At 35.9% G+C, this 14,660-nt stretch overlaps 1 protein-coding gene across 2 annotated transcripts in view; it reads left to right on the top strand.

Annotated features, from left to right (window-relative positions):
* The window catches only part of Cfap47 (cilia and flagella associated protein 47), a 355,085-nt gene that overhangs the window by 271,163 nt on the left and 69,262 nt on the right, over positions 1-14,660 (top strand). For both annotated transcript variants that reach the window (XM_063280369.1, XM_063280368.1), the window contains exons 52-54: positions 2,019-2,116; positions 3,405-3,580; positions 12,152-12,259. In XM_063280369.1, the coding sequence (XP_063136439.1) occupies positions 2,019-2,116; positions 3,405-3,580; positions 12,152-12,259 (382 nt within the window). The remainder of the gene's footprint in view (positions 1-2,018; positions 2,117-3,404; positions 3,581-12,151; positions 12,260-14,660) is intronic.

Raw genomic sequence — 14,660 nt, 5'->3', positions numbered from 1 at the left:
TTGTTATATCAAACAAAGTTAGTAATAGTGTTTTTTATAAAGCTTAAATATTGTAAAACATATTTTTAGGCATTATAAAGGAGAAATGTCATGGTAGAGAATTGGAATAGTCTAGAGTATGCATCCTGGAAATTGAGTTTTCTGAATATCAGAGACGTAAGAGAATATTACAGGGACTAGAATCAAAAGATGCAAAATTCTCAAGGAAAAGCACGTAGAGGCATACCAAGAAAATATTTTTCTTCTTTTTTCTTTATTCTTCCTTCATACAGTATATCCTGACTACACGAATAAATAAATTTGTATTCTTGTTCTTCAAAACAAAAGTAGAAACAATAGATGTCTTCTTTTATTCTCTGTCTCTCATCTCTGTCTCCCTCTCTTTTTCCCATGTGCATGCATGTACACACATATCATCCTCCACCCACACAAACACACACTTATTACCACCATACCACACACGTAAATGTCACTGGTAAAATTATACTTTGTGTTAAAAGCAGAGGTAAGATACAAATATGAAGAATGATGGTTCATTCTCCTTCTCCTCTTAATCCTCTCTCTGTCTGTCTGCCTCTCTCTCTCTCTCTCTCTCTCTCTCTCTCTCTCTCTCTCTCTCTGTGTGTGTGTGTGTGTGTGTGTGTGTGTATGAAGAATAAGAGACCGTCTTAAGTGTGGTGACACATGCATTTAACACCAGTCCTTGGGGAACAGAAACAGGTAGATTTTTGATAGTTTGAAGCCAACCTGGTCTACATAAAAAGTAGAAGGCCAGCCCAAATAAATAAATAAATAAATAAATAAATAAATAAATAAATAAATAAATAAATAAAAATAAATAAATAAATAAGTTAATTTTCTGGGCTTCCTCGATTTCCTGCACTCACTAACTTATCCTTTTAAATGTGTCTTAGAAATATAATCTAGAATTACAGTTCTTGAAGACTTTTAATCTCAACAATATAATGTGAGTGTGCATACAATACACTGAGATGAGCAAAATTCTTCAACCTGAGGAAACTCAACACTAGAAAACCATAGAAATGAGAAGCTATACAGATGAAAACAAATGCCCAGAAGAAAATGAATGTGCTGCAACTGCAGTGCTTCCTTGTGAAGAGACTTAGTGGCTGTTCAAGATCTCAGTTTTTGGTGCTAGAGTTTGAACATCAACAGTGGCAGAGATTTATGCTCTAAGGAAAACTGGGAATCTTGCCCTAAACATCATTTCACCACTTTGCCTAAACTTCTTTTTAGCTTTCTTGAAGTTGAATTGCTAGAGGTTTTTCAGCACTCCATGCAGCCTGAGCCTCATACTCCTGACCCTCTCCTTAATCTAAATTCTTTTTTTTTTTGTCAGTCAAATGGAACCTTTTTTTTTTTTTTTTGCGTAGCCACATACTTTCTTGCCAGTTGCTTTTGGAGCAGCTAATTTCTGGGCTGTTGTTTTCTTACCTTTCTGACCTTTAGCAGGAGTGACTAGGAATAAATGATACTTCATTGAAATTTATTGTTTAAATATTTCTTTGTATAAATATTTGAATGTTTTAGAAACTAAGGTAAAATATTTTTCCTTCAAAACATTAAAGCTTTACTTAAAATAAAACCTCTTAAGTTTATTATGCTAGGGAAATGTATACATAACTGAAACAGGCATGAAACCAGGATCCTTGTGCATTTTCCTCATCATACAGTACAGGGCTTTTCTTACTGCTCACCACTATAATGAATGCAACTCCTGGTGTTCTCAGATTTTCTGGTAAGTCCAATAAAAGTGACTTAAATGTCAACCATTGTGGTACATGACCATAATTCCGGCATTTGAGACACTAATGCATGAGAATTATAGAGAGGTCATTGCCAACCTGGGGTACATAGTAAATGGAAGGAAAAAAGAAAGAAAATAAAAAAAGATAGTTTGAAAATTATAACTGTATGAGTATCAAAATTCCTTAACCCCATATTAAGAAGTACTTGTTTGTTGCTGTTTCTTCAGTTTTTGTTTTGTTTTGTTTCAGATGAAAAGGTAAAAACTCTAAAAATCTGGTATCATCTTGAAATCCATAGCTCTCCTGGACCTCCTGTAGATACAATTGAACTTCATTGTATTGCTCTGGTAAGAGCTCAGTAAATGTTCATAAACGGTCACTTGGCCAATTTAATAGTTAACACTAAGTTTCTTTCCTTAAAATACATATTTCAGAGGAATATACTTGTATTAGTCAATCATTATTCTATACTTTAATTTCTTTGGAGATCTTTCAACTATGTTTCAAATTAATTTCAAAAATCATGGCAAACTACAGCTTACATATTTAATGTCTAGTTCTTAAAATGTGAAGATGTCAAATACATTAATTTATTTTAATTTTATTACAGTTGTGTATGATGGTACATGTGTGTCAACAACAGTGTACATGCAGAATTAAGAGAACTTTTTTTTTCAGAGCTGGGGCCCAAACCCAGGGCTTTGTGGTTGCTAGGCAAGCGTTCTATCACTGAGCTAAATCCCCAACCCTAAGAGAACTTTTAAAATGTCGCTTTTATTTTTCTGAATGGGTCTTGGCAATTGAGGTCAGGTATTGTTGGGCTTGGTCAAAAGCACTTTGGCTATCTTGCTGTCCCAGAATGTTTTTTTTTTCAAAAATAAAATGGAATCAAGGATAATAACAAAATAGTACCAGAAAGCATAAGAAATAGTAAGAGCCTACTGTTTGGTGTTATATGGTTTGTTGTTTCTTGATTTCATGGAGTTTGTTTTCTTTGTTTTTACTTCTTAGAGACTGTGAAACATGTTCTTAAACTAACACTGTTTGTGAGACCTATCTGACTAGTAGACAAGGATAAATGAGCAAGCCCAAGAGCTTTTCTTCCATTTTCTTCTCTCTCCATCTGTAGGCAGAATTGATAGGCCAGTGTGTAGTTTATTGTAGTTGATGTTATTTGTGTTCTTGACACAACAACTGTCCTGTATTTTTTTCTTTGTTTGACCCCTGGAAACTTCTTTAAATGCTAAGTTTTTTAATAGGCTTATAAACTCCATAAGGTTGCTTAGAAGACCAGTAAAATGAAGCATCATTCTACCCCTGAATTATTTCTATAAGAAATAATGGGAAATGAGCTCATGGTAATGTTTGTGAAAAACATATCTTAATTCTGTTAGATCTCTCTGTAGTGATTGCCATCAAAGCTGTTTTATAATCTCATATTGTTTGTCAGAATTAATTAGGGGCAACATATATGACATTAAGATTTAATGAACACATATTTAGTAATGTGACTGGAAAGGAAACAAACAAATGCTCTTAAATAATATTCTATACTTTTTTTCTGTTTGCTTCCTTAAAGAAATGACTATCTTGATGACAAAATGGATCATATCCTTTTTTCTTTCATAATCCTAGGAGACAACATGCATTGAAATTCCTATCTCCAATTCAAAAAATAAACCTGTTTGTTTGGATGTGAAATTAACATCTACGGCCCTTAATGGACCAGCAGAAATGACACTTGGTCCACTGGAAAGTGTGAACTATGTTGTATGGTATTCTCCAGCAACCACAGGCTATAAAGAAGAAAGGTGTGTTTTGGGCTTGTACTGTGATTTGTTGTTGACCCTTTAAAGATAGAACTTTAAAATTATTGCTTTACATATCCTGTTACTCTTCTCTGATAAGAACTAATTAACAATTATTTTTGTTTCCTTCAATGCAAGTTACTATTCACTGAAATATCAAATTAAAACATTCCAGCATTTCTTATTTTGCTTTTTATTACTCAATATTCCTTAGTCCAACAAATGAACTGAGGATAGTTCAGGAGAACTAGGGTTCTAACTTTTACTTTTCTTGATAAGAACTCAATTCTCCTATTGAGTAATTAGCTATAAACCATTTGCTTGAAAGGCCCAGATAAAGTTTATTTTTTATTTATTATTTATGTATTCATTCATTCACTCATTTATACACTCTAGATTTTATTTCCTCCTGGTCCACCCTCTGAGGGTTCCACATACCATATATCCCCCCCCACCAGTCTCCTCAAGGATGTCCCCAGCCCACCCACTCCACCAGACCTCTAAACTTCCTGGGATCTCCAGTCTCTTTAGGGTTAGGTGCATCTTCTCTGACCAAACCCAGACCCAGGAGTCCTCTGCTGTATATGTGGTGGGGGCCTCATCTCAGCTGGTGCATGCTGCCTCCTGATCCAGTGCCTAAGAGATTTCAGCTGTCCAGGTTAATTGAGACTGCTGGTCTTCCTACAGGGTGGCCTTCCACCTTAGCTTCCTCCAGTTTTTCCCTAATTCAACCAGTGCGGTCAACAGATTTTGTTCATTGGTTGGGTGCACATATCTGCATCTTCCTCTTTCAGCTGCTTGTTGGGTCTTTTGGAGGGCAGTCATGATAGGTCCCTTTTTGTAAATGCCCCATAGATTCAGTAATAGTGTCAGGTCTTGTAGCCTCCCCTTGAGCTGGAATCCACTTTGGGCCTCTCGCTGGTCCGTCTTTTCCTCAGGCTCTTCTCTATTTTCATCTCTACATTTCTTTCAGACAAGAAGATTTATAGGTCAGAGCACTGGCTGTGGGATAGCAACCCCATCCCTCCCTTGATGCCCTGTCTTTCTGCTGGAGGTGGATTCAATAAGTTCCCTCTCCCTACTGTAGCATATTTCATCTAGGGCCCCCCTTTTGACTCCTGAGAATCCCTCACTTTTTAGACCTCTAGTGGGTCTTCCCAACCTCCTTCCTCCTGAGGTCAACTGTTTCCATTCTTTCTTTAGTTCCTCAGGGCTTCAGGCCTTTTCTCTCACCTAATACTAGATCATATTCTCCTCTCCCCACCCTCATTCCCGTTTCCTCTCCTGTGCCTTCCTCCCTCCCTCCTTGCGATTGCTTTCTTCTCCCTCCCAAGTGGAACTGAGATATGCTCACTTGAGCCCTTCAACTTATTGACCTCTTTGAGTTCTGTGAACTTTATCTTGGGTATTCTTTACTGTGTTTTTTTGTTTGTTTTTTTGTTTTTGTTTTTGTTTTGGTTTTGGTTTGGTTTGGTTTTGACTGTTATCCACTTATCAGTAAGAACATACCGTGCATGTCCATTTGGGTCTGTGTTACCTCACTAAGGATGTCATTTTCTAGTTCTATCCATGTACCTACAAAACTCAGGATGTCCTTCTTCTTAAATAGATGAGTAGTTTTCCATTGTGTAATCAAACCACATTTTCTATATCCATTCATCTGTTGTGTGAAACCTTGGATGCTTCCAGCTTCTGGCTATCACAAATAAGACCACTATGAACATAGTTGAACATCTGCCCTGTGGCATGTTGGGGCAACATTGGGGTATATTCCCAAGAGTGGTATTTCTGGATTTTTAGGTAAGTCTATTTGCAATTTTCTGAGGAACATCCAAATTAATTTCCAGAGTGACTGTACCAGTTTGAAATCCCACCAACAATGTAGGAGTGTTCCTCTTTTACCACGTCTTTGCCAACATGTGTTGTCACCTAAGATTTTGATCTTAGCCATTCTCCTTGGTGTAAGGTAGACTCTCAGGGTAGTTTTGAGTTGGATTTCCCTGATGACTAAGGACTTTGAACATTTCTTTAGGTGCTTCTCTGCATTCGAGACTCCTCTATTATGAATCCTTGGTTTAGTTCTATACCCCATTTTGTGATTGGGTTAATTGAATTTTTGGTTGTAAACTTCTTGTTGAATATACATATATATATATATGTATATATATACATATATATATATACACACACACACACACACACACACACACACACACACACACACGCATATATATATATATATATATATATATATATATATATATATATATATATATACCAGATATTAGCACTCTATCAGATATGGGGTTAGTGAAGATTTTTCCCAACATGTAGGATACCAATTTGTCTCAATGACTATGCCCTTCACCTTATATAAGCCTTCCAGTTTCCATTTATCAAATCTTTATCTTAGAGCATGATCCATTGGAGTTCTATTTGGGAAATTTCTGCCTCTGCCAATGAGTTTAAGAATCTTTCCCACTTTCTCTTGTATTAGATTCAGTGTATCTGGTTTTATGTTGAAGTTGTTAAACCACTTGGACTTGAGCTTTGTACATGGTGACAAATATGGGTCTATTTTTATTTTTCTATATACAGACATCGAGTTAGATCAGCACTATTTATTGAAGATGCTTTCTTTTCCCATTGTGTATTTTGACTTTCTTGTCAAAGATCAAGTGTACATAAGTGTGTCGTTTTCTTTCTGGGTCTTCAATTCTATTTCACTGATCAACTTATCTGTCTCTGTACAAATACCATGCAGTTTTTTTTTATCACTTTTGCTCTGTAGTAGATCTTGAGGTCAGTGAAGGTTATTCCCCCAGCCCTTCTTTTATTGTTAAGAATTGTCTTCTCTATTCTGGGTATTCTGGGTTCTCTCTCTCTCTCTCTCTCTCTCTCTCTCTCTCTCTCTCTCTTTGCCTTTCCAGATGCATTTGAGAATTTGCTCTTTTCATGTTTTGAAGTATTGTGTTGGGATTTGGATGGGGATTGCACTGAATCTGTAGATTTCCTTTGGTAGAATGGCCATTTTTACTATGTTAATTCTACCAATCCATGAGCATGAGAGATCTCTCCATTTTCTGAGAGCTTCGACTTCTTTCTTGAAAGACTTGAAGATCTTATCATAAAGGTCTTTCACTTGTTTGGTTACAGTTACCCCAAGATATTTTACGTTATCTTTGGCTATTGTGAAAGGAATTGTTTCCCTAATTTATTTCTCAGCCTATTTATCACTTGTATAAAAGAAGGCTACTGCTTTATTTGAGTCAGTTTTATATCCGGTCACTTTGCTGAAGTTGTTTATCAGCTAGACAAGTTCTCTTGTAGAATTTTTGGGGTCACTTATGTATTCTATCATATCATCTGCAAATAGTGATACCTTTATTTCTTCTTTGCCAATTTGTATTTCCTGGATCTCCTTTTGTTCTCTTATTGTTCTAGTTAGCACTTCACATACTATATTGAATAGATATGGGGAGAGTGTGTATCCTTGTCTTGTCACAATTTTTAGCGGGATTGCTTCAAGTGTCTTTCCATTTAGGTTGATATTTGCTATTAGTTTTCAGGAAATTTCTTTTATTATATTTAGGTATGGGCCTTGAATTCCTGATCAGTCCAATACTTTTAACATGAAACGATGTTGTATTTTGTCAAACGTTTTTTCTGCATCTAAGTAGATGATCATCTAAGGAGGTGATTTTTTTTCCTTTGACGTTATTTTTATGGTGGATAACGTTAATGGATTTTCATATATTGAACCAACCTTGGATCTCTGGGATGAAGCCTGCTTGATAGTGGTGAATGATGTTGTTGATGTGTTCTTGGATTTGGTTTGCAAGAATTTTATTGAGTATTTTTGCATCAATATTCATAAGAATGAATTAGGTAGTGTTTCTTCTGTTTATATTTTATGGAATAATTTGAGGAATATAGGTATCAGGTTTTCCAGCAGAAAGGACCATGTGGAAGTGACAGTTTATTTTAAATATTATCTTCTACTGAAAACTTACACATGCACACACATATATACACACCTGTAAATATTATAAGTCTGTTAGTGTAGTTCTGTGAGTACCTTGTCTCATAGGATGATGACTTTGGAAGTCATTGCTTCTCACAAAATATAGAAATGACTACTTATAATTTCAATGAAAGGATACTAAAATGATACATAGTTTAAACCTTAACAAATAAAATCCATAATAGTGTAAATCAAGAAAAAGTAGATTATTCCACTAACATGATGTGTTACATTTGTAATCCCACCACTCAGGAGACAGAGGGATCTTTGAGTGAGAGGCAAGCATATACTATATAGTGAGTTCTAGGCCAGCTTGAACTAAAATAAGGCCCTGTCTCAAAAAAATAATAAAAAGAACAATCAGAGGTAGAAGAATAGGGTGTTTAAAAGAAGAAAAGGAGAACAGGATGTTATTTAAAAATCGTGTAATACATTACCATAGAAATGTGTGCATCTCTCATTTCTCTTATGTGACACTAGGCTTTGCAAGTACTAATTGAAACTCCATGTTTTTTATTTGTATGTATTAGAAGTCATATTCTAGGCTCCTTATTATTACTTGATTATTCTTGTATTAACTTGCTATGTATCTGAATACATAAAATTCTTATAGCAAGAGTAAGGTTAATTGACTCATCCCATTTTGTAAAAAATGAAATTCAGTCTCAAAAAGTTAAGTGATTTGATCAAAGTTATATAAATACAATAAAATAAAGGTGAGCTATCAACCAAGTGATAAATTTATAATTTCACAAACACTATCTTCTGAGAGGGGAGTATATGCTGACCATAAAAGTTTTCTTTAAAACCACATATTTATAATGACCTTCACAAAAATATATACATGCATTTATTTCAACAAAGTATATTTGATTTACCTACAACTATAAACCAGAATATTTTTTTAAATTTAGAGAATACTTTATTAGTTTTTGTAATCAAACCCACGTAGATAAGACCTTACATATTTAATAAAGTGTGTTACCCCTGTACAAATGGAAAAAACTTAAGTTCAACATTTCTAGACCAATATGGCTGTTAATTTCTGTACAGTGCCAACTCAACACAGTAAACGGAGATACTTTTTTCCAAAGTTGACAGCACAGCTAAAGTTTCAAAAAATTCAAATTATATATCTGTATATATATATATTTATATTTATATAAAAAGACCAATAATAGCAGTGTGTTATGCATCAACAGCAGCAACAGCTTTTCCAGGTTCTGCAGTCATCTGAACAAAACTGTAGAGACATCCAGCACACTCCATTAAAAAAAAAAGTAAAAAAACAAAACCCGAGAAAACAGCACAGTTCTGTTACTCTTGTGGTACCTGGCACCATTTTTTTTAAATTAGCTTCTCAATCATCATCTGGAAAGAAAACATTCTGAGCAACATCATTAAAAACAGCTGTGATAAAGCACGGTCACTACTACGTATCATAAAGCAGGTACAAGCTATTTTACATCCACAGAGGTATGATACAGTACTGTCCTACATCTATAATACTAGAGGATACAATTTAAAAGGCATTATTTGAGACTTGATTCTACTTTTCCAGCAGAGGGCCCAAAGGATGGTGTGACACAGCTTTGTAAAGAAACATACTCTAGACAGGATTTCCTTTCACTAGTGGCACAGTTCTAAGGATTCATTCTCTCCATGAATGTCAGCTAAAACCGTTATTAAAAAAATGAAATATCCCTAGAACAAAACCGTATAACCACCAGATTCACATGAAGATGACCTAGTGGAGACAAGCCGGACCTCACCTTACCAACAAGCTATCAAATCTATTATGTTTAAACAGTGAGACCTCCAAGGAAGGAGATGCCAAGTAGTGCTTCAAAGCTTCGGACCACAATCAAACACAGCATCCTTTTCAACAGAAGCAGAAGCTCATCTGAATATGCTCAAGGATGCTGACATCAACATTTAATCATCTCCTCACTCATCCAGGAAGAAGGGGAGATCAGTTACTACTGTACTTTATTGTGTTCAACCAAATCACCATGTTACAAAAATAGCAAGCTGACATAATAAAAAATAAGGCTCCTCTATCCAGCACCAGATAGCATCATTTTACTTTCAAGCCTAGAAATTGCACACTTGTATATAAACCAACTGAAGATGAGGATTGAGAGTTCATCTTGGTGGATTTTTCCTTTGATGAATATGAAGTGTCCTTCCTTATCTTTTTTGATGACTTTTAATTGAAAATTGATTTCATTTGATATTAGAATGGCTACCCCAGCTTGCTTCTTCTGACCATTTGCTTGGAAAGTTGTTTTCCAGCCTTTCACTCTGAGGTAGTGTCTGTCTTTGTCTCTGAGGTGTGTTTCCTGTAGGCAGCAGAATGCAGGGTCCTCATTGCGTATCCAGTTTGTTAATCTATGTCTTTTTATTGGGGAGTTGAGGCCATTGATGTTGAGAGATATTAAGGAATAGTGATTATTGCTTCCTGTTATATTCATATTTGGATGTGAGGTTATGTTTGTGTGCTTTTCTTCTCTTTGTTTTGTTGCCAAGACGATTAGTTTCTTGCTTCTTCTAGGGTATAGCTTGCCTCCTTATGTTGGGCTTTACCCTTTATTATCCTTTGTAGTGCTGGATTTGTAGAAAGATATTGTGTAAATTTGGTTTTGTCATGGAATATCTTGGTTTCTCCATCTATGTTAATTGAGAGTTTTGCAGGATACAGTAACCTGGGCTGGCATTTGTGTTCTCTTAGGGTCTGTATGACATCTGTCCAGGATCTTCTGGCCTTCATAGTTTCTGGCGAAAAGTCTGGTGTGATTCTGATAGGTCTGCCTTTATATGTTACTTGACCTTTTTCCCTTACTGCTTTTAATATTCTTTCTTTATTTTGTGCGTTTGGTGTTTTGACCATTATGTGACGGGAGGTGTTTCTTTTCTGGTCCAATCTACTTGGAGTTCTGTAGGCTTCTTGTATGCCTATGGGTATCTCTTTTTTTAGGTTAGGGAAGTTTTCTTCTATGATTTTGTTGAAGATGTTTACTGGTCCTTTGAGCTGGGAGTCTTCACTCTCTTCTATACATATTATCCTTAGGTTTGATCTTCTCATTGAGTCCTGGATTTCCTGTATGTTTTGGACCAGTAGCCTTTTCTGCTTTACATTATCTTTGACAGTTGAGTCAATGATTTCTATGGAATCTTCTGCTCCTGAGATTCTCTCTTCCATCTCTTGTATTCTGTTGGTGAAGCTTGTATCTACAGCTCCTTGTCTTTTCTTTTGATTTTCTATGTCCAGGGTTGTTTCCATGTGTTCTTTCTTGATTGCTTCTATTTCCATTTTTAATTCCTTCAACTGTTTGATTGTGTTTTCCTGGAATTCTTTCAGGGATTTTTGCGATTCCTCTCTGTATGCTTCTACTTGTTCTCTAAGGGAGTTCTTTATGTCTTTCTTGAAGTCCTCCAGCATCATGATCAAATATGATTTTGAAACTAGATCTTGCTTTTCTGGTGTGTTTGGATATTCCGTGTTTGCTTTGGTGGGAGAATTGGGCTCCGATGATGCCATGTAGTCTTGGTTTCTGTTGCTTCGGTTCCTGTGCTTGCCTCTCGCCATCAGATTATCTCTAGTGTTACTTTGTTCTGCTATTTCTGACCGTGGCTAGACTGTCCTATAAGCCTGTGTGTCAGGAGTGCTGTAGACCTGTTTTCCTGTTTTCTTTCAGCCAGTTATGGGGACAGAGTGTTCTGCTTTCGGGCATGTAGTTTTTCCTCTCTACAGGTCTTCAGCTGTTCCTGTGGGCCTGTGTCTTGAGTTCACCAGGCAGGTTTTTTGCAGGGGAAAAGTTGGTCCTACCTGTGGTTCCAAGGCTCAAGTTTGCTTGTGGGGTACTGCCTAAGTCCTCTCCGCGGCGGCAGCAACCGGGAAGATCTGCGCCGCTCTTTCAGGGAGCCTCCGTGCACCAGGGTTCCAGATGACGTTTGGTGTTTTCCTCTGGCGTCTGGATGTGCACAGAGTGCAGTCTCTTCTGGTTTCCCAGGCGTGTCTGCCTCTCTGAAGGTTCAGCTCTCCCTCCCACGGGATTTGGGTGCAGAGAACTGTTTATCCGGTCTATTTCCTTCAGGTTCCGGCGGTGTCTCAGGCACAGGGGTCCTGCCGCTCCTGGGCCTTCCCCTACGGGAACCCAGAGGCCTTATACAGTTGCCTCTTGGGCCAGGGATGTGGGCAGGGGTGGGCAGTGTTGGTGGTCTCCTCCGCTCTGCAGCCTCAGGAGTGCCCACCTGATCAGGCAGTGAGGTCTCTCTCCCCTAAACCAGAATATTTTAACATTGACATTTAAAGTACTTCTGTAATCAGTTTCCATTGATTCAATAAACATTTATCAAATCTATATTAATAACTATTTTTATTAATAAAGTAAACTTCCAGCCAAAAATTTAAAAAATTACAGGTACATTTATGGTAAGACTAGAATACATAAGACAGAAGTTATTAAATACTCTATTTAAAACCAGATATTTCTACCATATATTTTGACCCTCCAACTAACAAGATTTTCAAAACTTCTCTACAACAGCATTATTTTTCAGCCTGAAATGGGTGAAGAATTCTGGTATTTACTAAAATTAACAACTGAACTTCCAAAACCAAAGAGAATACCAGAAATGCAGTGTGATCTTGGAAAGTAAGTTCTGTTTAATAATTTTGTCTTCTGTTGTCAACCATTTGACCTTTGAAAATACAAAATAAATACACTTCTCATGTGTAATCTGTCAAAAGAAGCAGACTGGGGTGTGGTTAAAAGTTCTCTATAAAACATGCTTGCAAATGAGGTATAGGGACTACTGCAGTACAGAGCAAGCGCCCATATTAAGGCCCACATAATAAAATGGAAAAGGAAGTAAAATAGAAAAAACATGGACAGGAAAAGCTAGTCAGTGGAATCTAACAGATTGTAAAATCTGACCATACTCAGCCCATTTCCAGTAGATACTGGAGGGAGTGGAACATGTTCTTGTGCACATGTGACTTAAGCTGGGGAACAAGTTCGGTTCATGGTAAAAAAGAGGTCTGGTTGAAGTTTTGTTTGCTCAAAGCAGAGGATATGCAATGAGCAAGTGTGAAAACTGGTCCACTTGGCTAACACTATGACCCCTTAAGGTACCACATTCACACTCAGATAGTCAAGATCGTATGCTGTTTCTGTCACCAACTTTGATTCTGGTAAACAAGAATAAACAGCCTATAATTAACTTTAAGAATATATATTCTAATAAGTACCTTTTACTTAATATTCATTCTTAAGCACACAAAAATGTATGTCAAATCATTCCAATGTGTTGACCCAAAACACAGCTACAAATAATTCACAAAGAAAGAGATTACTCTGTAATAAATGTTAATATATGAAAATTATATAAAACTTATTTTAAATATAATTTATATGAAATATTTTGGCTCTGCATTACAACCGTTGTTTTTTATACTGTACTAGGCTTTTTTTTCCTTTTAAAACTTTTTTATAATTGTGTGAGCATGTGACTATACAACTTTTATATGTCAAAGCATATCATTCATTCTGTGGTCCACGAATGGTGATCAAAGTACACCTTTAGATGCTGATACTTTCTACCTTAGTGTGGACTGTATATGTGTACCCATATGCACAAATACAAACACACACACATACACGTACATGCTTGGACACACACACACACACACACACACACACACACACACACACACACACACACGCTCCTAAACATTTGAAGAAGAATCATGAACATATCTACTCATACTATGTGCAATAATATTTTATTTCCTACTCAATTTTTCTATCCTATCCTTTCATTTTTTTTCCTATTTTTGTTTTCTGAATGTTTCTGTTTTTTGAAGAAAAGGTCCACATAACATAAAATTAACCATTTTACTGTCTATAGAACAGTACCATTTCATAATTTTGTGAAACTACAGACCCACCACCTTCCACACCATTTTTGCTATCCTAATGAAAACAATTCCATTAACCTGTCTGATTTCTTTCTCTACTTTAGATACCACATAAAGTGAAATTACACAAATTTTCGATTTCATGTCTGCCTTCCATGGACAAATATAATATTAGCTGCTTCTTTCTATATTAATCTGATAATTCTCTAAGGAGCCATCTACATGAGTTCCATAAATAGACATTCTCTTTATTCCTTTCCCTGACAAAGGCTCACAGTAATTTGCATTTCTTCTCCCCATCATTGCTTATGCAAACACTTAATTTTCCCCTATTGCTACTACTTGAGCCTTCCTTGTTTCGCAGCTGGATTATAATAACATAATAATCACAGGTAGTTACTGTGCTTCCTCTTCCTTATCACCTCACACTATTTTCCAACCAGTTTCCATGATGAAAACATCATACTTGCTTAAACACAAGCAACCACTCAAAGCTACTTGATTCTTTCAAAGGATAATCAGTTGCCTTAGTGTGATATGAGAGGCCATTTCTGTTCAGTCTTCTTACCTGTTGTGCAGTGTCATTGCATTCACTACTAGTAAGGTAGTATCATACCTTATTCTTCTGGCATGAATATACTTTTCATACAATAAGCTTAGGTTAGTACTGACTTGAAACCATAGGTTTTTTTCACATGTTATTTACTAAGACTGAGAATACAGACCTTAGATTTTATTTCTACTTTAAATCATTCTAAAATTATGTAAATCCACCTTGCAAAAATAGTAATTTTTCTGCAAATTGTGTTTGAAAATAAACATATACAAATTGTTCTTTCTTCTAATTACTATATATACACATATATGTTCAGTTTATATATTTTATCTGTATATACACACACACATTCATATTCAGTTTCTTTGAAGATTCTATGTCAAGAAATTCTAAAGAGAAAGAGAGAGAAATATGAATAGCAAGAATATTTTTAAATACTTATTAACCAGAATAAGGTTGCATCGAAAATTCTGGTTCTAATTCCTTAAAATTTGAATATCCAAAAGTTTATCAAACATTAACTTTTAAACAACCTACAGAAATATTCTAATTTGCTATCAAAGTAAATTGCTTCTGGTAG

The sequence above is a fragment of the Rattus norvegicus genome, chromosome X (assembly GCF_036323735.1).
Source record: "Rattus norvegicus strain BN/NHsdMcwi chromosome X, GRCr8, whole genome shotgun sequence".
In the NCBI taxonomy this organism is placed as follows: Eukaryota; Metazoa; Chordata; class Mammalia; order Rodentia; family Muridae; genus Rattus; species Rattus norvegicus.
Note: the sequence above shows the minus strand (reverse complement) of the source record. Positions and strands in the feature narration are given on the sequence as shown.